The 21,707-nt window shown below is 54.0% G+C and overlaps 2 protein-coding genes across 5 annotated transcripts in view; one reads left to right on the forward strand and one right to left on the reverse strand.

The window, feature by feature from the left end:
• Position 1: 1 nt before the first annotated feature.
• IL18BP (interleukin 18 binding protein) lies at positions 2–12,495 on the forward strand. Of its 3 annotated transcripts, none has more exons than XM_080375765.1 (5): positions 2–1,708; positions 2,045–2,113; positions 2,297–2,362; positions 2,650–2,779; positions 8,797–12,495. In XM_080375765.1, the coding sequence occupies exons 1-5, from the start codon at positions 1,102–1,104 to the stop codon at positions 8,972–8,974; spliced, it is 1,050 nt and encodes a 349-aa protein (XP_080231891.1). In that variant the 5' UTR covers positions 2–1,101; the 3' UTR covers positions 8,975–12,495. The 3 variants fall into 3 exon arrangements, with proteins under 3 accessions (XP_080231891.1, XP_080231890.1, XP_080231892.1); XM_080375764.1 differs by lacking the exon at positions 8,797–12,495 and adding an exon at positions 2,949–3,405; XM_080375766.1 differs by lacking the exon at positions 8,797–12,495 and adding an exon at positions 3,009–3,405.
• LOC308059009 (tRNA wybutosine-synthesizing protein 4-like) overlaps positions 4,048–21,707 on the reverse strand; it is a 34,253-nt gene continuing 16,593 nt past the window's right edge. The window contains exons 11-16 of one of the 2 annotated variants that reach the window (XM_080375755.1): positions 21,395–21,492; positions 15,736–15,923; positions 15,514–15,649; positions 6,201–12,835; positions 4,665–4,861; positions 4,048–4,564 (exon numbers count right to left, since the gene is read on the reverse strand). In XM_080375755.1, the coding sequence (XP_080231881.1) occupies positions 12,668–12,835; positions 15,514–15,649; positions 15,736–15,923; positions 21,395–21,492 (590 nt within the window). In that variant the 3' untranslated portion in view covers positions 4,048–4,564; positions 4,665–4,861; positions 6,201–12,667. Of the gene's footprint in view, positions 4,565–4,664; positions 4,862–6,200; positions 12,836–15,513; positions 15,650–15,735; positions 15,924–21,394; positions 21,493–21,707 lie in introns of those variants that run through there. The other variant, XM_080375756.1, reaches the window with a different exon arrangement.

Raw genomic sequence — 21,707 nt, forward strand, 5'->3', positions numbered from 1 at the left:
CCCCATGGGTCCTGCCCACGTATTTCACATCAGGGTAGCCTGAGCTCAGCTGGGTTGGGCTTTTGTGGGGATCAGGGATGTGGTGGAGGAGCGGAGGGTGCTGGGCTATCCCCATACATGAGCTGCCTCTGGCCCCTCGCTGCCCACAGGGCCCCTGGGCCAGTGCCGTTGCAGCCCTGGCCACAGACCCCCACGGGTGCTGTGGGGATGATGCGGCCACTGTCCCCGTCCTGGTGGGAAGGAAGGGGACAGGTTGTGCTTGGCAGGCTTGGAGATGTCCCTGAGAGAACCCTTCTAGCTGTGGTCCTGCCCTTCTGGGAACTGTTGATAACAACAGCCAGGAAACTCACTGGGCTTTTAGGGGCTTTTTTCCATGCGGTGCGTTGGTCCTGTGCCTGCACCACAGGAGCTGCCAGCGCATGAGGCTCGGGTGGCTCCTCCTGCCCCGTGGCTGTGGCTGTGCCGCGTCCCTGCCTTGGCCGTGCTGGGGAAGCAGGCCCCGGGGGCTTCCCCTGGTTTTGCAGCATGATCTTGGTGGGTTTATGGAACCCTCATGTCTGCCGCTCTCCTGCTGCTGTGGGTTGGCCCCAGGGGGCTCTGCCACGGGAAGAGGGGCTGGGTCCTGGTCCGGGGTCCCCATGCCCCTGCTCAGGCTCCTCGCTGGCCCCCCGGGGCTGGCTCCCCCATAGTCAAGCACCAGAGCGGAGCCCTGGCAGGTCCCTGGGGGTTTCTCTCCATCTTCTGGAGCTGGGAGGCCTGCGCTAAGCTGTGGGCCTGCCCCAGCTGGCACACGGCCCAGCGCCCAGGGCTCCCCCCACCCAGTGCTGGTGCTCAGTCCCCAGGGGGCTTCACGCACCTCCCTCTCCCCCTGCCCAGACCCTGCCTTGCCCCTGGCCAGCCCTGAAGTGTGGGGAGCCAAACTGGTCCCCGGCATGGGGACTGCTGGCTGCGGCATGGCCCAGCTCAATATGGGCAGGGCATGGCATTGGGCTGTCAGCCTCGGGGACTGTCCCCCAGCCCTGTGACACCGTCTGGCTCAGGGCCCCATGCAATGGACATGGGTGCGCAGCTGAGCCCCGCTCCTACAACCCTGGGGCGCACATGGCTGCTCGTCCACGGGCACGGGGAGGGGGGCGGGGGGGGAAGCAGGCAGGGTGGGCACATGGGGTGCAGCGGGGCTGGTCATGGAGCGGCTGTGGGATGTGTACAGCCAGGCACAGGGGGTGTGGGGCACAGGGCATGAAGGACAATGGACACGGGGGACATGGGAAGGAGTATGGAGGGGACGTGGTGAGGCATGGGGTGCTGTACCGGGGCACACAGGACATGGGGACACGGGACGTGGAGGGAGGTGGGACAGCAGACAGAGGGAGATGGTGTGCACAGGGCACGGCCTGGGCTCCTGCGGGACACGGGGCGCAGCGTGGGGAGGCAGAGGGAGGCCGGGGGTCCTGTACTGGGCTACAGGGGGCATGGGGTGCTGTGCTGGGGCACAGGGAGGTGTGGGACACGGTAACACTGGGCATGTCCTGGGGGCACCGGGGGGCTGGGGAAAAGGCGGGAGGTGGAGCAGGGCACGGGGCCCGTGGGCGGGTGCGGGTCCCGGTCCCGGTGAGTCACGGCGCTCCCGCCCGCCGCCCCTCGGGCCGCCCCATAAAGCGCCGCTGCTCCGAGCGCCGCTGTCCCATGGCTGCGCCGTGCCCCGCCCGTACGGCTGCTGCGGGACCGGGCGGGGGGGTCGGGGCACCCCTGGGGGTCGCCAGCCGGGACTTGGGGGGCCCCGGGAGGGGGATCCAGCCCGATGCCTAGGACTTAGGGGGGCCCGTTGCGGGTCTGGAGGGGGCCGTTGAGGGGTCCATGGCCACCTCGGGGGGTGCTGGGGGGACGGGAGCATCCCAGGCTTGGGAGGTGCTGGGGTGGGATACCGTGACCAGTTCCAGGGAAGCTGAGGGGGATGCTGCGGGGGGGATGCTGGGGGGAGCTATCCCAGGCTTGGGGGGAGCATCCCGGCATGCCCAGCACTGAGCCCCATCTCTGCCCACAGGGACACCCCCCCGCCCTGCCCAGCTCCTCCTGCCCCTGCTCTGCTGGGCCCTGGCCTCCTGCTGCACAGGTAAGTGGGGGCTGCTGAGGGGGCTGGGGCAGGGGGGCAGAGCCAGCTCTGGGCTCTGTGCCACCCCAAGAGGCCTGTGCCCCTGTCTCCTCTGTAGGACCATGCCTTCCTGCCCACTTCAGAGATGTGGGGTCTTGAGCGGCAGCTCTTGTCCCCCCACCTCACCCCACTCTGCTCCCTCAGGTGCTGTGGCCCTGCAGCCCCCCAGAATCACTGTCCTGCGGATGCCAGCAGAGCCCCCCCACCCAGGTGAGTGACCCTGGGGCCATGGCAAGGGTGGCCTGAGGATGGGGGGTGCTGCAGTGGGACCCCCACCCTGGGGGAGGCACAGGGGTCAGCTCCTGCACCAGCCCCAGCAGACATGCGAGGTGCGTCCTCCACCTGCAGCTGAGATTTCGGGGTGCTGGTGAGGTGGAGGACATTCCCCTTTGGGGGAAGGAGGGGGTGGGCCATGCCTGTGGTCAGAGGCAGCCTGGCCCAGGGGGCACTGGGGGCCCTCACAGCCCCTCTGACTCCATGTACCTCTCCGGCTCCAGGCGAGAACGTGACTATTTCATGTGAGGCAGCGAGTGGCCTCCCCGAGCTCACGCTGCTCTACTGGCTGGGGAACAGCTCCTTCGTGGAGAAACTGCACCCGGATGGGGCCGTGCACGAAGGGATGGTGCTGTGAGTACATGACCAGTGGGTCCTGAGGGTCAGCAGGGCTGCCTGGGACTGCTCTGGGACTGGCAGGGAGGAGCAGCCTCAGCCAGGACAGGGACTCAGGGTCCCCCAGCCTTGAGGGGGTGTCACAGAGCCAGGGATTGGCACTGATGTGCCCACCCTGGGTCTGCAGGGAGGAGCCACAGGGTTCAGGGGTGGTCCTGCACCGTGACCTGCACTTCATCTCCTTCAGCGTGTGGCACCTGCACACCAACTTCACCTGCGTGGTGCTCAGCCCCCTCGGCGTTGATACCAGGGAGGTGCAGTGGCTGCCCCTGGCACCAGCACCAGCCCCTACCAAGAGTGGGGGACTGGGCTGCGAACAGGGAGCAACTCCTGATGGGTGAGCACCCCATGGTGTGGGTCCCTGCTCTGATAGCCTTGCGCTGCTGCGTGGGGATGTGACACCTCCATGGAGGCCTGTCTCCGTGCCCTGCTACAGGACCTGCATGGCCCCACGTGCACCGGCTTCTCTATGTGCGGGGCTCCTGCTGCCCTTCACGGAGCTAGGAGTGCTGCCCAGGACAGCCCAGGGACCTGCCCATAGCTGGCTGTGGGACCCCGAGGTTTATTAAAGCACATCAAGGCTGCCCGGTGTCACCTGTGTCCTGGGGTTGGGGCTGCTCCTGGGTGCAGAGGGCACCCGTGGGGTGAGGAGGAGGGGATGGCTTGAGTGCCCACAGAGGGCAGGATCCATCCCTGACGCCCTTGCTGCCTGGTGAGGGGTTGGAGAGCCACAGACGGCCCTGGTCCTGCCCTAGGGATGCCCAGCCCCATGGTTGTGCCCTCTGCTGAAGGGAGTGGGGAGCCCTGGGGCACAGAGCCCTCATATCCCTCCTCTGTACCCAGGGGGCTTGGGGCTCTCCCCTGGCATGGCATTGCTGAGCCCCATGTGCTGCTCCATGGGGCAGCCTCCCACCCATCTTGTCCTGGCAGGGCTCTTCTCAAGGGCACTGGGGCTGGCGTGGCCAGTGCCGGCCCCCATTGTGCTCCCTTGGGTGCTGGTGGGGGCAACGACCACCCTGAGCTGCAGGCAGCTGTGGGACAAGTCAGGGGAACAGACCCTGGGAGGAGACATCCCCTGCTGGACCCATCGAGCAGGACCTGGGGTGTGTGCATCTCTCTGTAGGGATGCTCTGGGTGTGGGAGGGCTGGAAATGTGGGGGAGCTGGAGAAGACCCCGTCTGCAGCCCCCATGAGCTGCCCCCAGGAAACCCCCAGGGACACCATGGTCCCACAGCAAGTCTTTATTCCTCTGGGAGTCAGGGAATGGCAAGCAGCTAAGCAGCCAGCCAGGCAGAGGCACCTCCAAAAGCAGCTCTGTTGCATCCCCCCAGTTCCCATCAGTGCTGGCCCCCATCCCTGGGGCAGCCCCTTGCAGACCCCACACTCAGCTGCATCCAAAAGCCCCAGCTGCAGCTCTGCAAAAGGCCTCATCAAAGCTTGACTGGTGTCCCGGGGCTGCCAGCACATCCCAGTGCTGGTGACACCATGGCAGGGCCGAGCTGGGCACAGGTGGCCTTGCAGGACCCTGCAGTGGGACCATCCCCATGCCCCCGGCCCCTCCTGGTGTCCCATCCCATCCTGCCATCTCAGTGAAGCTGGTGGCTCCCATTCCTGACCCCTTTCCCTCGCCATGGTGTGGTGGCAGCGGTGGCCTGGCAGCTCAGAGGCCACCAGCGACTGCCAGGACTGTGGCTGCCAGGAGGAGCTCCCAGAGGTGTCGGGGGTCCCCGGGGATGCTGCAGCCTGAGGGTGCCAGAGAGGGGGAGTCAGGGGCAGCCGAGGAGAGGCAGGGGGCCCAGCAGGGTGCCACCCTCCCCGGCTGCAGTGGGGGCTGTTGGCTCACCTGCGCTGAAGATGCACGGCTGGCTCTTGCATCTCTTCTCTGTCAAAGAAACCAACTCTGTCTGCATGGCTGCTGCAGGCTCCACACTGCACCACTCCCCACCCTGACCCTGCCATGCTGTGCCATGCCATGTGTGCCATGCTGTCCTTCACCATGCCATGCTGTGCTGTGCCATGCTTTGCTGCTGAGGGTCCCTGCTGTGAAATTTGGGGGAGAGTATATGGGAGATGTGCAAGGGCGCACACCCGAAGGCCAGCTCCCCATGTTGCCCTCCCCATGATCAAGAGCCCCCTTTCCCCTTAAAGCTGGTGGGAAGGGGCCACCCCCTGCCCCCTGCACCCCAGTGGCAGGGAGGGACCATCACACAGGGACATCACCTTTCACCAACTCGCAGTTGTAGGTGCTCAGTGCACCCTGGGAGCGGAGCTGGATGAGGGCTCTGTCCCCATCATGGGTGATGTCGATGACCTGGAAGGTCTCAAAGGGTGGGATGAGGACCTCTTCCTCCTCAGGGAAGAAGGAGAAGTCCCTGATGGGGACACCGTAGCAGGTCTCCACTGAAAAGAAGGTGTCCCGGCCAAAGGGCAGGGTGCTCTCATTCCGGAGGGAGGTGGAGGTGAAGTGGCCGAAGCGGATGGATTGGTGGCGCTGGGCAGTGAAGCGTATGCCACGGATGCCCCGGTAAACGTGGTGGCAGTGGTGGGGCTGGGCATCCCGCAGAGTGCACAGGGCCTTGCTCAGGAGGAAGTGCAGCACCTTGAACTGGAAGGCACCCAGGTATTCCCTGTGGGAGTGCCCAGCCTTGCGAACAGCTGTGTTGAACGCCTGGTGCAGGGGGCCCTGTTCCGTATATGCCAGTAGGGCAATCGCCTGCGCTGGTGTCAGTGCTCGTGTCTGAGGAGCACGTCCCCGCCGGCTCCGCCATTCAGCAGTGGCAACGGTCCAGGCCTTGGCGTAGATGCTGTTGTTGGCAAACTCAGTGCGGTTGAGCTCCTGCAGCTCCTCCTCCATCATGTGGCTGCAGCCCTGGTACCGGTCATCAAAGGAGGTGGGGGCCATGTCCAGCGCCACCTCCTTGACAGGGTCGAGGTCTTGCTGGTGCAAGGGGCTGCCAGCAGCCAGTTTCCCAGCCAGCAGCACCAAGCCCAGCACCAGATGCTCCATGGTGGGCAGAGCCGCCCTGAGAGAAGCCCCTAGATGTCACAGTGTCATGGGCAGGGAAGCAGCCAGTTCCTCCGCAAGCAGCTGGGGAGGTGGGGGAGCGAGAGCAGGATCAGCTTGTGGAGGGTGGCAGGACATGGGAGGGGGCTGCTGAGAGAAGCAGGGCAGGCTGGTGGAAAGCACCCCCTGTTGCATCCCCAGCCAGGGGCACCCCACGCGGCACACGTCTCAGCCCCGGCTGAGCCCCCAGTCCTGTTCCTTGCATTCAACCCTGCCAACAGGTGGGCGGCCCCAGCTCCTGGAAGCATGGCCCCGCAGCCCGCAATGTCGCTCACCAGGAGCAAACCCCTCAGGAGCCCCAGCGAGAAGCGTTACCTGCTCCCTGTGGTGGACGTGGGGTCGGGGTGCTGTTCCTCGGCTCCTGCAGCACCCAGCCCCTCGGAGCCCACCCGCTGCTGGCCGGAGAGGCGAGAGGCAGCTGATCTTTCTTTATATAGCAGCCCTGGCTGGGATCCCTTGGGCCCAGATCTGGCCCCCACCTCCGTTCTTCCTGTTATTTTTACCGTCCCTGTGTTGAGTACCCACAGCAGCTGCTGCCCCTTCCTGCCTTGCAGCGTGGCTACAGGGGACAGTCAGGAAATCCCCACGGGAAAAGTTGCCTTTGCTTTAACTTGGTGCAGGTGCCATCCCCTCGGGGGCTTTGCCTTTTCCTGCAGGAGCTAACACGGATCCAGCCCCACCAACCTGGGACACCATTCTTGCACTGACCCCCCTTCATCATGTGGCTGAGGATGGGGCAGGTTGTGGCTCAGATGGCATGGAGGTATCAGTGGCACTGGTGGGGGCATCCATGGTGGGTCAGCCCCTGTCCACAACCCATGGACTTTGGAGGGGGTTAGAAGGCAGGAATCATAGAATCATATAATTGTTCGGGTTGGAAAAGACCTTTAAGATAATCATGTCCAACCGTTAACCCAGCACTGCCAGTGCTACCACTGAACCATGTCCCCAAGCGCCACATCTTCATGTATTTTGAACCCCCCCAAGGACGGTGCCTGCACCCCGTCCCCGGGCAGCCTGTGCCAGCGCTTGGCCACCCTGTCGGGGAAGACATTTCTCCCCGTGCCCACCCTGAGCCTGCCCTGGTGCGGCTGGAGGCCGTTCCCTCCTGTCCTGCCGCTGGTTCCTTGGGAGCAGAGACCGACCCCCCTCGCTGCAGCCTCCTGCCAGGCAGCTGTAGGGAGCCAGAAGGGCCCCCCTGAGCCCCCTGTTCTCCGGGCTGAGCCCCCCCAGCTCCCCCAGCCCCTTCCCCAGCCCCTGCCCGGCTCTGGACACGCTCCAGCCCCTCCGGGTCTGTCTGGGGGTGAGGGGCCCAACGCTGAGCCCAGGGCTCGAGGGGCGGCCGCACCAGGGCCCAGCACAGGGGGACGGGCACTGCCTGGCCCTGCTGGCCACGCTGCTGCTGACACCGGCCAGGGCGCTGCTGGCCGCCGTGGCCACCTGGGCACACGGGGGGCTCATGCCCAGCCGGCTGCCGACCAGCCCCCCCAGGCCCTTCCCCGCCGGGCAGTTCCCAGCCCCCTGCCCCCAGCCCGCAGCGCTGTGGGGGGCTGGTGTGACCCACGGGCAGGGCCCGGCACTCAGCCCCGTTGGGCCTCATACAACTGGCCTCGGCCCCTCGGCCCGGCCTGCCCAGACCCCCTGCAGAGCCCCCTGCCCCCCAGCAGGTCACACTGCCCCCAGCTCGTGTCCTCTGCAAAGTGACCGAGGGAACGCTTGATCCCCTTGGCCAGATCGTTGATATTAAACAGAACTGGCCCCAGCAGGGAGCCCTGGGGAGCAGCCGGTGTGCCCGGCCGCCAGCGGGATGTGACTCCATTCCCCACCACGCTTTGGGCTCAGCCAGCCAGCCAGCTTTTAACCCAGAGTAGAGCACGCCTGTGCAAGCCATGAGCTTTGGCTCACAGCTTTGGCCCTTCTGATTTCCCACCTGCATAATTTCACGGCATCTTTGTGGTCCTCCCGAGTGTCCTGCCCTTCTTCCCAAGGTCAGAAACTCTCCTCTGTTTTCCCTGACTTTCAGCCAAAGCTCTCTGTACAGCCAGGCCAGTCCTCTTCCCCGCCAGCTTGTCTTTTGGCCCATGGGGATGGCCTGTTCCTGCGGAGCAGGAGCCCGATGGAGGTGACGAGGAGATGCCCCACGGGGCCACACAGAAGCAGCTCCACGGGCCTGGCCAGCACCATCCCCGTGGAGCCAGGCACAAGCAGCCTGGCAGAGCCCACATCACCGGGCACCCGTGGGCCGGGCACGTGGCCAGGCAGCCCCAGGGCGCGGCTGGGCAGGACGGTGCCCGGGGGAGAGCTGTGGCACCTGCTGGGCTTTTGTGCCGTAGCGAGTTCGGTGAGCGGTGCGCAGCGCCAATTCACACTCCGAGTCGAGGTATTTCTATCCCTGCGTTCTAGTTTGTGCAAAGCAGGGCACTGGGCGGTAACCCACAAACGCCCAGCTCCCCGGCTGTCGGAACTTTATGCTGTTTATACAGTTTGGCAAACCAAGACATCAGCCTTCACTGGTGACAAGTTACATATTTCTCTCAGTATTTATGACTCGTTTTCCTATTTGCTAACCAAGTCTCTCAGTTTTTATGTTAACTAGTCCGCATGCTCAGCCTCTGCTTCTCTTTGGGCCAGGGGCGTCTCTTGAGTCAGTGGTCAGTGAGTCGGTGGTTGCCATCTCCCCGGGTCGCCATTACCTTTCCCCTAGTTAGCGCTTAGTTTTGCTGAGCTCATTTCTTGTGGTAAGCTTCCAGCCAGCTCATTCATTGCATGGTGCTACTTTCTTCTTTCTTTAAGTTCTTTCTTTAAACAAACGACTTGCTGGTGCTTTACAAAGCGCTTACCAGGGCGTACCAAAATGCCTGTAACTGAACCTAACTGTTCAGGTACCAACCATGTACTTGATTTTATTCAGCGCTCGATATCCCGGACACGTCGTGGGGCTGGGAGCTGCTCTCACCTCCTCACCCAGCTGCTGGGGGTCCTGCAGGGCTGAGGGAAGAAGTCAAAGCACTGGAGGAGCGTGGCGAGAGCCCGGGCGGAGGAGCAGAGCAGCGAGCAACCCCGGCACTGAGCACCCCACAAACGGGTGACACCCCACAGCAGCCCTGATGTGGGGCTTTGAGCTGCTGGCCACCGTAAGGGATGTGGCCCAACTGACTGTGCTGTGAGCCAGGGCCACGCTGCGAGAGAAGGTTCCAGAGGCAGCAACAGGCAGTCACGGGGAGGTGGGGTCTGGTGTCCCTTCCCTTGACTGACGGGTGTCTCCAGCACGCCTGGAGCTGGGGAGAGAGGCGGTTCCGGAAGCCCAGGGGCTGGGGCCAGTAAGTAGGAGCAGGTACAAGCCTCTGAAGTGCTCTCTGCACCGAATACCCCCATTGGCAGGTCTGACGCTGGGTGCAGGACTGGTGATCTCCCTCCCTCCCTCTCTCTCTCTTTTATTTCTCTTAAAGTTGTTAAGTAAGATGAGGCCTATGTCAATTTCTCATGAAGCCACATAGCTTAGGGGGGTATAATTGTGAAAGGGTCAGCGTTCACTGAACGTTTGTTCCATTAAAATGCATGTTCACGTACGGACCTTGAGTGTTATTTTGCCTTAATCCACACTGAAGGGATTTGCGAAGCTCAGTCACTCTCCCCTTCCCGTAGGTGGGATGTGACATACACTGGCGTCATGGACAGGATCCCCTCAGTGTTGGAAGGTCCTAAGTGACGGCGATGCTCCACCCGGTGAGGGTGGGCAGGGAGAGCAGGGAAGCGACCTCTCCGTGTAAGCCGGGAGAGGTTTGAGCACTGGCAAGCCATGGCTGCCTGGGAAATGCCGGTGCTTGACTGCTCCCCTGTTACTGAAAAGTTGAAGGGCTGTAAGGCGTGCCTTTCCTCACCAGGGATGGCACGGGGCCATGTTAGCTGGCACGATTCAAAAGCTGTAGCAGACAGAATGACACCACTCAGGAAGGAACGAGAAGCGTGACCAGGAAAAGCCACGGTGCGTGCTGTGTTGGGTGCCGCACGAGTGGCGGCCCAGAAGGAGAGGCGCCTGATTAAACAAACTCATGATGAAATGGTTAAACCCTTGCAAGAACAAGTAAAAACCCTGCAGAGCCAGCTAAGTGCTGAACGTAACAGCACTCAGCGACTCCACACGCTCTCTCAGATGCATTGGACGGAGAACAAACTTCATGGTCTGAATGAGAGGAAGGGGGACAAGAATCTCTTGATCAGACAGATCTTAATTCTGTTCTGGATAGTCTGCTGGGATTTACAAGACTGGCACGGCTGGCCGAGAAACAGGGCCCAAGACCTTTGTACTTGTCTAAGGAGTTGGAAATGGACCGAGAAACGTTTTACCCCGACAATGAGGAAGTGGTAATGAGGCCGGTGATTAAGCTGAGACCACTGATTAAGCTGAGACCACCGACAGCAGCCAAGGTGGGGAAGCTCCACAAGTTACTATCCAGACGGTGCCGCACTCGACAGCCAAAGTGTTGAAATTCCAGGAAAAATACACCAGGTTAGCTCAAGAAACTGAGACAGAGTATGTATGGAAAGCATCACTGACAGCAGGCTATCGAGTCCTGCTGTTGGAAGACGAGGCCCAGGGTTACTGGGTTCCAAGGGTTTTCCTAACTGCCGATGACCCAAGAGGTCGCTAACTCTACAAGCTGCCTATTGAGCAGGGGACCTGGACCCCTTGGAAAGGAGATCCAGTATGTATCGAGACCCCATGGTGAACCCATACACCACGAATATAACGTCCCGTTATGCCCCAGTTGGCATATCCAAATTCTTAACAAAAAAGGTATGTCCACCATAATTGCTCTTTCATAATCAAGCGCTTTCATAGCGTGGTCCCTTAAACATTAAACAAATGTGGTCCTTAAACATTCCAGATAATAGAGTTGAAACGTGGGTAATAAATCCCCTACCCCATGAGAATACTCCCCTAAGGAATTGTTCATGAAAAATGAGTTGCAAATCGTTACTGTGGCACCCAATAGACACCTGGTGTGCCCCAGAGCTGCGAACATTTATTCGGCATATGTGTAGTTGTTGGGGTTTTCCGGCACCAGGGTTAAACCTGGAGATCCCACGTGTGATGGAAAAACCACCCATCGAGAAACTGCCTAGATTAAAATTAAAAAAACCTGCCTAAATTAAACTCTTTAATTGCAAGCCTTTGGGAAGACCCAGTGACAATCACAAGTCCTTGGTGCTCTGCTGCTGTACATTTGAGCTCCCAGCACTCTCAGGGACTGCCCCTCGTCAATGTAACCGAGGGAAGGGCTGGCAAGAACTGATGGGAACAGCCCCATGGTATCCTCTGGGAGATTACAGCTGCTGCGAGGCTGAACTACTTGAAATGAAACGTGGAGATCTTCCCCATTGGAGGGGAACAGAATGCATCATCACTTAAAGGGCTCAGTTCTTCTCACACTGCTGCTTGGTCCAGCTAGCTGAACCGCTGCAGCCCACAGGGCAAACTGGGAAGAACAGATCCCTGCCGGTTTTGCCCAGCAACTATCCTGACTCTTACTGACTCCAGGCCCTGCTGCATTCCCAAAGATAGAATTGGATGCTTACAAAACCAGAGCTCCCAGGGAATCTGAACTAACCTTGGAGGAGACAAGACTGTAAAACTGGGGCCAGCAGACTACTGCACAGGAAGGGTAAGGCAGCCCGCCATCTGCTCCTTTGGCCCTTTTCCAAAGCCATCCATTAAGCCCTTCTGCTGGGCTTCTGAGAATTAAGGAGTGTCTTAGTGGAGTGACAAGCTGCAGGGCAACAGTCCTGCTCCCTTCCCTTGTTCAAAACCAAGCAGAAGAAAGGCAAGGAGCGCATCTTTTCCCTTCTGCTGTCTCAGCTATTGAAAGTTACCAGCTTATAACATTGCAAGCTTTTCGGGAGGACACACCTTGGAAGGGACAAAGAGACACAGGTCCCTGCCTTTGTAATGCCAGGAAGTGACAATGTTTATACTAAGTCAAGGACTTTTCAGTTTCTCAGTGAGAGAGCTGGAGGGGATGGGAGGGGGCACAGCCAGGACAGGTGACCCAAACTAGCCAAAGGGATGTTCCATACCGTATGGCATCATCCTGAGTATATAAACTGGGGGAAGGAGGAGGAAGGGGGGCACATTTGGCATCATGGCGCTTGTCTTCCCGAGTACTCGTTAGGCGTGATGGAGCCCTGCTGCCCTGGGGATGGCTGAGCGCCTGCCTGCCCATGGGAAGCGGTGAATGAATTCCTTGCTTTGCTTTGCTTGTGTGTGCGGCTTTTGCTTTACCTATTAAATTGTTCTTATCTCAACCCTTGAGTTTTACATTCCTTTCTGATCCTCCTCCCCATCCCTCTGGGTGAGGGGGAGAGAGCAAGCGGCTGCATGGGGCTGGGTTGCTGGCTGGGGTTAAACCACAACTATGACCCAAGATACACTTCCTTTCACTTATTTAATTGCTTGACTGAGCATTTCCAATGATTGTGCAAAGTCATGTCCCTTTTGAACACAGCACTGTTCCTCACTTCTCCTCTAAGGACTACCACTACCACCACAGAGCTACTTTTGAAGATACTTTTATTTACAGCAACACAAAGAGCAGTAAAAAAAAGAAGACTGATAAGATACGCAACCACTTGTAACTGTCCCTCTTAATATCTGCCCCCCCCGCCCCAATGCATTCTGGATAGAAAACCTTTGCAGAAATATTTTGTTGCTCTTGGACCTACGGGTGAATAGCTGTCTCACCACAGTGCAGCAGCATTGTTTCAGTCCTGTTTGGTCCCAGTCAGTGGCTGGTCAGGATGTTGCTGAGGCTCAAAGACACAGGCTCTGGGTTCAGGTGTGTCCCAAAGGAGAAGCAGTTCCCACCACCACCAATAAGCAACAACTCCTTCTCATCTGGCAGAAAGACACTACTATGATTATGTAGCATTAATGGCCACTCCAGCTGCTCCTAAAAAAGCAAAGGAGATTTTGAATGTACAGGACTTCAACATGGGGGTACCTCATAATGCTGCAGAGATACTTCATATGGTACCTTCATTAGTGAGCAGAATAGATAGCTAGAGAACAGAGGAACAAGGAAAACATGATACACTCCTGTAGTATACTCCACTCACCCAGTAACTTGCAGTTCAGTGATTTTTAATGAGGGAATGTACTTCCTGAACCTTAATTTTTTTCCTTCCAAGAACACAGCCTGTCACTTTTTGAATCTATGTAAACTTTGGCATCCATGTCCTATGGCAAGGAGTTAGAGCTTACCTATGTTTCACACGAAGCACTCTTTTGAAGTGTGTTGCCTGCCAGCTTCTTCTAATGTCTCCCAGTTCTTATATCAGAGGAAGCAATGAACAGACTTGCCCTTTTCAACACAAAGGAGACAGCCTAAAGTACGCAGTTACACATCTGAGGTCCAAGAAACATCTGATTTAGAACCTGTATATCTGACAACCTGAAGAAAAGCTCTTTCATGATGACTTCCAATATTCAAAAGCTCAGGAAAGCGAACCTTGGAGACACACTTGTTGCAGATATCAGACTGCAGCAGTAACAAAGCTGCTGTGTTGGCAATTCAGATATTGTAGGGGCCACTGCAACCTGAAGAGGACATGTTGTAGAGGCTTCCCTTGTAAAATACTCCAGACAGAAGGCAATTTTCATGACAGCACCTTCATCTATATTCTTGAAGAAAGGTTAATGATTAAGAGATATATATCTGCCCATGGTGACTGTTCCATGGCTTTTTCAAGCACAGAGAAAGCTGCCAGCCAATGGTTTCAGTGCTGTCACCTTCTAATGCATGTATCAATGCTGTATCCAGTACTGCACAGAAAATCACTGACAATCCCAGTCTTTCAAAACTTGGGACCAATCACATATACTGTACAGTACTATCAATATTCTAGCACAGTACTGGTAGTTCCAAAAGCCTACAGAGTTTCACCTAAGTCCAAGCAAACAGCTCATAAGCAAAGGCAGCTACCAATCCATCTGCATCCACTTATTCAATGTCAACAAAGAAGTTCTGTTCTTTTAGGTGCAACTTTATTATCACAGTATCCATTCTCAGCACTATCCAACAAGGATAGCCTATATTATCTAAAGCATATTAGGCCACTTATAACTTCTACTACAGAGTAAGAAAAAACTCAATTACATTTAAGCATACTTCATGCTTTATGCCCTCAGGAAAATGCTGCAAGGTCAGCCAGACGCACACATGCTGCCTATTATAAAAAACGGACCTGTCACAAATTCTAGTTTCACCAAGGACAGGAACCATATGTACAGATACCTAAAAGAAATGTGTTTCTTTAAGTAAAAGATAAATAAAAACTTGTCAAGCAACAGAAGTTTTCTCATAGAATGGTTTGCATTGGAAGGGACATTTAAAGGTCATCTAGTCCAGCGTTCCTGCAATGAGCAGGGACATCTTCAACTACATCAGGTTGCTCAGAGCCCTGGCTAGCCTGATCTCAAATGTTTCCAGGGATGGGGCATTGACCACCTCTCTCTGGGCAACCTGTGCCAGTGTTTCACCACCCTCATTGTAAAAAAATTCCTCCTTGTATCTAGTCTGAAGCTTCACTCCTTTAGTTTCAAACCATTCCCCCTTGTCCTGCTGCTACAGGCCCTATCAAAAAGTCCATCCCCATCTTTCTTATAAGCCCCCTTTAAGTACTGAAAGACCACAATAAAGTCTCCCTGGGGCCTTCTCTTCTCCAGGCTGAACAAGCCCAACTCTCTCTCAGCCTGTCATCACAGGAGGGGTGTTCCAAGCCTCCGATGATTTTTGCGGCGCTCCTCTGGGCCCACTCCAACAGGTCCATGTTTTTATTGTACTCCAGGCGGCATTATCACAGGTGAGGGCTACTCACAGATTTAGACTAAGTTTTGCTCAGAGTATGCCAAAATCCTGGTATGTGACATCACCTGTATGATTGTTCTTCACTGAATCATAGAAAAAAATCACAGAATAGATGAGGTTGGAAGGGACATCTGGGTATCACCTAGTCCAACCATCCCTGTTCAAAGCAGGCTCAACTACAGCAGGTTGCTTAGTACCTTGCCCAGTCAGGTTTTGAGTATCTTTGACGATGACGGGGAACGACAGCCTCTCTGAATCTGTTCAGAGTTCAATCACCTTTACAGTAAGAAGTTTTCTTGTGTTTAAGTGCAGTTTCCGCTATATCCATGCAATTTTCTTCTTATACTTCAGGAAGCAGCTATAGCACATAGCCATTTCCACCACAAAGTTTTTAATGAAATTATACCACAGACCTCCATGAAGACTAACTTAGGCTCTGGTTTGATCTGTTCTCTTCTTCCATAGGCACCCTGAAATTACTGGGCTTGTGCCTACCTCAGTTCTGCTCCCCCTGTTTGGAATAGAGCAGCTCTGTGCCCTCCAGTCTTCTGCACACTCAGACTCTCCCTCTCTTAACACTGTTCTGTACTCTGGGTTGGTAAGAGCACTTCAAAATTAGATTCCACCTCAAACAAGGAATGTTTATTCCACTCACAGATTTGCCTGTTTTGCATTCCCTACTCTATTTCAGGGAATACCCCTACAGTTAACATGCCTTCACACTACACTGTTTACCCTGAAAGAAAAATGTCAGTACTTACCACATTAATCGTATAGTCCAAGCAGAGACCAGTCATTAAGTCAAGAACAGTGATGCCTGGCACAGAGGATGAGTGAAACCACACTCCACCAACAAGCAGAAGCTTTCCATCATGCACATGTGCAGTATGTGAATACCTGTGAGTTCAAAATGAGAAACTCCGTTAGTAAGAGAGGCAGGTAGATACAGGCTGCAGATTCACTGCTGGATGCCTTCTACTTACCTTGGGATGAGAGAAGGGTGTGTCTCTACTGTCTGCCACTGAAAGCCATGTCCAAGCTCCCTCAGAAAGAAAACTGAACCTAAGGGCTGCTCAGCTGCTCCCAGACCTCCTGCAATTAGCACTCCTCCCTTCCAGCTGCAGGCACTGTGAGAGTGACGGCTTTCTGGTACTGGACCCTCAACAGGAATCTAGGAAAACGTAAGTCCAAGGGTCAAGTTGGGCAAGCTAAATGTCTCCTTCATGTCAAGGCTCTTAAATGATCTCTTCCTGTTGCATGTCCTGTGGGATGTAACAGTCCTTCCTGCCACAGGATAGGAACAGTTGCTGGAGGGGAACAGGGTAACCACGATAGGGAACAATTCAAAAAACCCAACCAACACACATTCCTCTAGGGACTGCTGAGTAGAAGCGTTTCCATTTAGACTATCTCCGATACGTCTCTGGCCCTCAGTGTATTTAGTACCATTCAGTCTTGAGAGGGTTTTATTTCTGCACATTTATTAGAGGCAACTTTATGTGCATTCTTACATGCTGCTTTCTGTTCAAGACATGCACCTGAGAACCACAAGTTTACAAACACAGGGACTAATGCAGTGACCAGCAAAGCGCTCAAGCCAGAGAGCAAGGTCAAATGCTGAACTGCAGTACTAATGTGCAGAAAGCAAACCTTTAGTGCTTGCACTAAATGAAAAAATGTAAGATGAGGGATTTGAAGAATATCATATCAAAAAAGCTGTGAAGAAAATTTTGGAGGCCATCTGGTCCATTCCTTTCTCCCAAAGCAAATGAAACTATAGCTATTATCATCTGGAGAGATGGTTATTAAAATTCCTGAAATTGCAGCGACTTTTCACCTCTTTAGGCAGTCTACTGCAGCACTTTACAATCTTCATAATTAACAGCTTCCCTCAGTGTCCTGTTGAAGTTGCCCTTTCTAGATTTCCTGTACTGTTCAAGGTAAAAATGGAGAACAATTTGTCCTCTCTGTAGTTTTATTTTACATATTTGAACACTTCTTTCTATCTTGAAACTTCTCCAGGCTCAATAGCCACAAGTCCTTCAAAATCTTCCGCTGTAAGGGTATGTGGTCTGGTCATTCTCTTGCATACCTCTACAGAGCTGTATATAGTATATACCCCGTCCATCCCTTTTTCTCTGGAATCAGCTCCGAGTATTCTACAAGGTCCTGCTGAGATTAAGAGCACTGAAGAGAATAGAAGGACCGATTCATGTGTCTTAGAGATAACATTACTGGTTACATACCTGAACACACTGTTTAGGCCCTCCACAACAGCATGACCCTGCTTACTCTTATTTAGCCTGTGATCCCCTGTAATTACGCATAATTCTGCTATGCAGTATTTTTAAAACTTAGTCTATCTTTAATAACCTGCAATTTGTTTTTCCAGAAGTACTTCCTCCATGTCAAAGTAATTTTGAGTTTTCATCTTGTCCGCTAAGGTACTATTGAGACTACTCTGCCTGATGTTAACTACCTATAAAATACAAATACTCTTCACTTCATCATTTTTGTCATTAATAATTGGACCCCAGGACTGATCCTGTGGGACACACCACCATTTCCACGGAGTGTCATTTTAAATTTTCTCAAAGTCTGACCTCCAAATAATTTTGCACTGCCCTGCAATACTCATCTTTAAACCATGTTTTCTTAGTACGTTATGAATGTGTCACACAAGGTGAAGTCCTACTGAAGTCTTGATACATATGCATTCTTCAGAAAAAAATCTACTGCCATGCCACAGAAATGCAAATAATGTTAAACAAATCACTTCTTGAACTCTTCTTGGTGGTCACTTATCTCCCAATTATCTTCCAGATATTTATAATCTGTTACTATCAGTTTCTGTATTTTTGAGGACCTGAGATACAGTTGATTTGGCTTCTGTAGAAGTTCAAAGCATATGTGGAGGGTGACCATCTGTTTCATTAAGTTTACTGGATCACAGTCACTTTCAATCAAAAATGGAATAAGTAAAGGGGGAACTGATAAAACAAAACCAGAGACACAAACCTGACCGACAAGGGACAACAGAGACAATACCAAAGATCAAAAGTCTCCCATCACTAATTCATGGGCCATTAAGAAACTCCAGGCACAGCTTGAGGAGGGTCAACCTGAACTTTGAAACCGATAAGAAGGTGGAAGTGAGGAACAAGAGGATTCAGAAGACTCAAGAAAGGGCCCTGTGGGACTAAACAAAACTTACTAAGAAACGTTTAGAAGGGGATTGTTGGGGAACAGAGGGGGAACAAACACAAAAGGGCACTGAAGGGGTCAGTCGCATGTAAACAGTCACCGGTCAGTACACTTGTCTGACCGAGCTCTGCACCTGATCAATCTATCTTACTGATTAAAGCCTTTCTTAACTACCTTTCTGTGTAATATCACACTCTACTCCATGCAAGTGATGCACGGACTAGGTGCCTGCAACTGCAAAGACAAGCATTAATGAATATGGAACCAGAAAACGGAGTCAAGAGCAGCAGGGGAAAACACTCCTGGGCCTTTTGTGCCCGCAGCTAGAACAAGCAAGAGCCTCAGCATCAGGAGTTGGAGGGGCCACAGGTCTTGAGAGCATCTTCATGCCTCTCAAAGACTTTGCCTCCAGAGTGCCAGCTACTGGAGGGGCCAGTGTGAGTGAATTTGGGACAACAAACGAGTCAAACTGGGAATGCAAGCACTCCTGGGCCTGTGGCATGAGTGGAAGACAAGACCATCACAGGTCACAGGACCTGTGCATGTCCCAGAGGCAACTGCTTGGGTGACTGGGGCAACTGAATCAAGTGAGAAGCTCAGCATCAGCAGCTAGAATAAGACCACGGATTACGGCACTCGTGTCTGGATGCCAGCTGCTGGAGGGCAGACTTGTGTGTTTGTATTTTCCCTGAACCTTGCATGTATGTGAGCATGCATCTCCACGTCTTGCACTCCATGCCTTTCACCATGTTGGCTGCCTTCAAGGAAAGAATCATAGAACCACAGAATCAGAGTATCTCAAGTTGGAAGGGACCCATAAGAATCATTGAGGCCAACTCCCTGCTCCTCACAGGAGTATCTAAAACTAAACCATATGACTAAGAGCATTGTCCAGATGTTCCTTTACCTCTGACAGGCTTGGTGCTGTGACTACTTCCCTGGGAAGCCTGTTCCAGTGACTGGCCACTCTCAGTGAAGAGCCTTTTCCTGATGTCCAGTCTGAACTTCCCCTGATGCAACTTCATTCTGTTTCCTCATGTCCTGTCACTGGTCAACACCTCTCTGCTCCACTGCCTACCCTGAGGAGGCTGTAGACTGCAATAAGGGCACTCCTCAGTCTTCTCTTCTTGATGCAGAACAGGCCAAGTGACCTCAGCCACCCCTCATAAATCTTGCCCTTGAGACCTTTCACCATCTTGGTCACTCTCCTCTGGACACACTCTAATTTGTCCTTCTTAAATAAAGGCACCCAAAACTGCCAACAGAACTCAAGGTGGGGCTGCACCAGTGCAGGGTAGAGTGGGACAATCACCTCCTGACCAGCTAGCTACGCTGTGCTTGACACAGTTGGCCCTTTTAGCTGCCAGGGTACACCACTGACTCACGTTCAATCAACCCAGTCCCCAGATCTCTTTTGGTGGGACTGCCCTCCAGCCTCTTGTCCCCCAGTCTGTATGTGTAACCAGAATTACTCCATCCTAGGTACAGAATCTGTCACTTGCTCTTGTTAAATTTCATATGGCTAGCAATTGCCCAGCTCTCTAGTCTATCCAGATCTCTCTGTAAGGCCTCTCTGCCCTTGAGGGAATCCACAGCTCCTCCTAATTTGGTATCATCAGCAAACTTACTTCATGTACATTCAACTCGCATTCAGATAATTTATAAAAACATTAAAGAGCACTGGCCCTACACTTGAGCCCAGTGGAACCCCACTGGTGACTGGCTGCCAGCCTGACGTAACCCCATTTACTAACTCCTTCAGCCTGACCTGTCAGGCAGTTGTTCACCCATCATATTATGGGCTTGTCTAACTGTATGCTGGACATTTTGTCCAGGATGCTGCAAGAGACAGTATCAAAAGCCTTGCCACAATCCAAAAAACCCACACCTACTGGTTTCCCTTTATCAACAAGAAGGGTGACCTTGTCATAAAAGGAAATTAAGGTACCTGAACAGGGCTTTCCCCTTCGGGAGCCCATGCTGGCTATGACCAATGACTGCACTGTCTCTCATGTTTTTCAATAACTCCCAGAAAAACCTTCTCCATAATTTTACTAGACAATGAAGTGAGACTGTCAAGCCTGTAATTACTAGGGTCTTCCTTCTTATCCTTCTTGAAAATTGGGACATTCACCAGCTTCCAGTCGACTGGGACCTCTCTAGACTGAAGACTGTTGAAAAATAATGGAAAGAGGTCCTGTGATATCTTTACCCAGCTCTTTCAGTACCCTCGTATGAATCCCATCGGCCTCATAGATGTATGCGCATTCAGCTGAGGCAGCAAGTCTTGAACAAATTCAGAGTCAGCCGGGAGTTTATCATTCCTCCAGTCATGGTCTTCCAACAGTGGGCTCTGGAGGTCCCAGAGCCCACCACTGGTTTAAGAGACTTGTTCTCCTCTGTCCCTTAAATCTGCTGGGCAGAGGGGACAGGGAATCCTCCATATCATGTGTCTTGTCTGCCTGACAGGTTTGTCCCAGGGAAGGTAGGATTCCAGTAGACTGGTACCGCAGTGGGGCACACCCTGCAGCCTGACGGCTGGGTAGCAGCATGTTCCCATGGAAGCTCTGCCTGGGAAGCCGTGTCAGCTGCAGACATAGCCGCCTACCAGACAGGTACCACGGCTCCCTGTTCGAGCCAGCCAAGTTACAGCACCCTGCCATGCAAACCGCCATGACACGCCCTGGCTGACACACCAGGCCCTGTCTGCCTGCCCTGGCCCTAGTGCTCCCCAGGGGTTTCTTTTAGAGGTGTGGGGGGCTTGGCCGCAGTTGCTCCTGGCCCCCATCTCTGCACTCCCCTGAGGTTTTCCCAGTTCAGGAACCTCCCCTGCACCGCATGCTAGAGCATCCACAGCAGATTGTGTCGGCACCGGAGCCACTTGCCTTGGTGACCGAGAATGCTCACGGGGAAATCTTATCAACATGCATAAATGCCCAATGGGAGAAATGAAAGAAGAGAGAGACAGAATGTTCCCAGTAGTATCCAGCAACAGGGCAATGGGCACAAACTGAAATATAAAAATATTCACTTAAAGATAAAAACGCCTCACATTTTATTATGAGGGTGGTCAAGCACTGGAATAGGTTGCCCAAAGAGGTTGTGGAGTTTCCATCTTCCAAGATAATCAGAACCCAACTGGACAATATCCTGAGCAACCTGTTCTAGTTAGACCTGCTTTAAGCAAGGGGGAGGGACTATGTGATCTCTAGATGTCCCTTCAAATCTCAGCTATTCCGTGAAGACTGTATTCCGCTAAAGAGCAAGGTGCCTACAAGTTAGCTCTAACTCTAATCACTGTGGAGTGTGACAGTACTGCCAGCGTCACCCACTTCAGTATGGTAATACCACTGTGATTTAGTTGGGCTTGCAATACAGCAGCATGCACCTATGAAGCAAAGGCAACTTCTACTCCCCAGGGCCTCCCTAAGTTCTTACCACAGTGCAGGAAAGTTCTTGAGTGTGCAGGAAATACCAGTCACCTAGCACAGGCTCCATAGCAGAGCGGCCACCATACAGAAACAGATACTTCTCACCTATGGAAAAAGACAAGGAGGTGAAAAGAGAAGTTAGAATTTGGTATGTCACAAAAGCAAAAATTTACGTTTGTGTAGAAGGAAAGCTGACCAAAGACAGAAATTAATGCAGTCAGGCAGTAGTTTTACATACTATTTATATTAAGACATCGCAATCCGACAAACATTTCCAGACTTTAGCAATAAATGCAAGAAATTGTTTCAAAGATACAGGA

Source organism: Falco punctatus, assembly GCF_963210335.1.
Source record: "Falco punctatus genome assembly, chromosome: 2".
NCBI classification, from domain to species: domain Eukaryota; kingdom Metazoa; phylum Chordata; class Aves; order Falconiformes; family Falconidae; genus Falco; species Falco punctatus.

Excerpts from the sequence above, each read along its gene's own strand:
- IL18BP (XM_080375764.1), top strand. The coding sequence starts at position 1,102 with ATGGCTGCTCGTCCACGGGCACGGGGAGGGGGGCGGGGGGGGAAGCAG. Across the intron at positions 2,114-2,296 it reads CCTGGCCTCCTGCTGCACAG|GTGCTGTGGCCCTGCAGCCC; the intron begins GTAAGTGGGGGC and ends CTGCTCCCTCAG. Across the intron at positions 2,363-2,649 it reads AGCAGAGCCCCCCCACCCAG|GCGAGAACGTGACTATTTCA; the intron begins GTGAGTGACCCT and ends CTCCGGCTCCAG.